Below are 1776 nucleotides of genomic sequence, written 5' to 3' on the forward strand. Positions count from 1 at the left end.
GATTGTCCAATTGTTTGTGAGGGGCTACGGGCAGAGGTAGTGGAGTCGGCGGGAACTGCTCGAAGTCACCAGCAAGAACTTCATTCTTAACCTTAGTAACCGTGAACTTGATTAAAAAGCATTTCGCACATCACTCAGTTCACCAAACGAGCGCGCAAGCGGCAACAGCAACAACAACAACAACAACAATAACAAAAACGTTAATAAGAACAATGCGAGCGCAGCGATAAAGGCACAAAAGTAAAAACCAAAATCGAAACAAAACAGCGGCAAGATTTATATGCAGGTATGTATGTAACTGTATGCATTTAGTGTATGTGTGTGTGCTTTTATGTTTTTACAAATGTATGTGTGTGTGTGTGTTTGCGTTTGTTTGGGCATGCTGCGTGGAGCCGTAGGGCATGGAGCAGCGCTGCCGCGATCGCATCACATTGGCAGTCGCCAGCACAAACGTTACCTGTGCTCAAAGAGCAGCAGCAACAACAACCAAAACAACAACAAAAGCAAAAGCAACTTAGTGACTCTAGGTTTGCGGGTGTTGGTGTATATATGTATATTTTTGTATGTGTGTATGTACGAGTTGACTTGCCACTGCCAGCGTTGGCTCAAAGGATTAATCACACACACACRCACCCGCACACAAGCGTATTTGTAAATAATAGCCGAGTCAAAAACGTAGCGAAGCGACAAAGCGACAGTGCACACACACACACAAAAAAAAAAAGTCAAAGCAGTCAGTCCAACGTAATTGTGTGCATGTGTGTGTGTTTGTAATCGAAGTCACAAAGCCGCAGTTAAAGACGAAGCCGCCATGGTTTAAGAATTCTTCTGCCAGTCTTTGACTTCAACAACTTTAGAGTTCTTGGCTGTGCGGTGTTTGTGTCAGTTGGTCTTTTGCAGCGATCAAGAACGAACGTGTCTTTCACTCGTTCACGGAACAAAATATAATTTTACAACTACAAATATCCTTACAAATATATATACATATACATATATATATAGCAATATTGTGGTGTAGTTCTATATATAATAGTGGAACAAGTTGAAAAATTGGTTATTAGTGTTCGATTAATTGGCGGAAAGAGTCTCTCTTGTTTTGTGTCTTCACGTAGCAGAAATGGCGAAAATTATTTTAATCTGTTTACTGAGCGTGTTAGCCTGCGTCTCAGGTTTGTACAAAACTCCATGCATACACAAAATACATAATAATATTTAAGTGCAGAAGATCGTTTTTGAACGAACRGAAGGTTTCGAATAAAAATTCGAAAATTTTTATTAGATATATTTTTTAGTTGCAATTATTGTTACGGCATGCTTTTTGTACAAAAGTTTTTCAAGAACTTTTCGTCAGCATTCGTAACGCGTATCTCGTTTRAATGCAGCTCCAAGCTATATCTGAAGTTTTATACAGATGAGCATGRCATATTTTTGAATTTCTCTGAAGTCCTGTATGTATCTGGCGGAGGAAAATTGTAAAGTTGCAAGAATGTTGCTCARCATTTCATTCAAAGAATCGCAAAGCAATTTTTATATTAAAGGCTATTAAAAAAAAATCTTTTATCGGGATTTTGAAATATTTTTTTGTAAAATAAAAATTAAAAAATTTAAAATTAACCTGCATTGTAAGTTTTGTGAAAAATGGAAATTAAAAAAATTATTTGATCTAGATTTTTGAAATTTTTTTGGTGAAACCATACATAATTTATGTATGATTTTTCGTTAAACAATCGCCTTTTTTAATTTAAAAATTGTTTTTTTTTCAGATTTTTAAACTTT

The 1776-nt window shown here is 36.1% G+C and overlaps 1 protein-coding gene across 2 annotated transcripts in view; it reads left to right on the top strand.

Moving 5' to 3' along the window:
* Positions 1–860: 860 nt before the first annotated feature.
* The window catches only part of LOC108968259, an 8313-nt gene continuing 7397 nt past the window's right edge, over positions 861–1776 (top strand). The window contains exon 1 of one of the 2 annotated variants that reach the window (XM_018932177.1): positions 861–1169. In XM_018932177.1, the coding sequence (XP_018787722.1) occupies positions 1118–1169 (52 nt within the window). In that variant the 5' untranslated portion in view covers positions 861–1117. The remainder of the gene's footprint in view (positions 1170–1776) is intronic. The other variant, XM_018932176.1, reaches the window with a different exon arrangement.

The sequence above is a fragment of the Bactrocera latifrons genome, unplaced genomic scaffold (assembly GCF_001853355.1).
Source record: "Bactrocera latifrons isolate USDA-ARS-PBARC rearing strain unplaced genomic scaffold, ASM185335v1 scaffold_207, whole genome shotgun sequence".
Lineage (NCBI taxonomy): Eukaryota > Metazoa > Arthropoda > Insecta > Diptera > Tephritidae > Bactrocera > Bactrocera latifrons.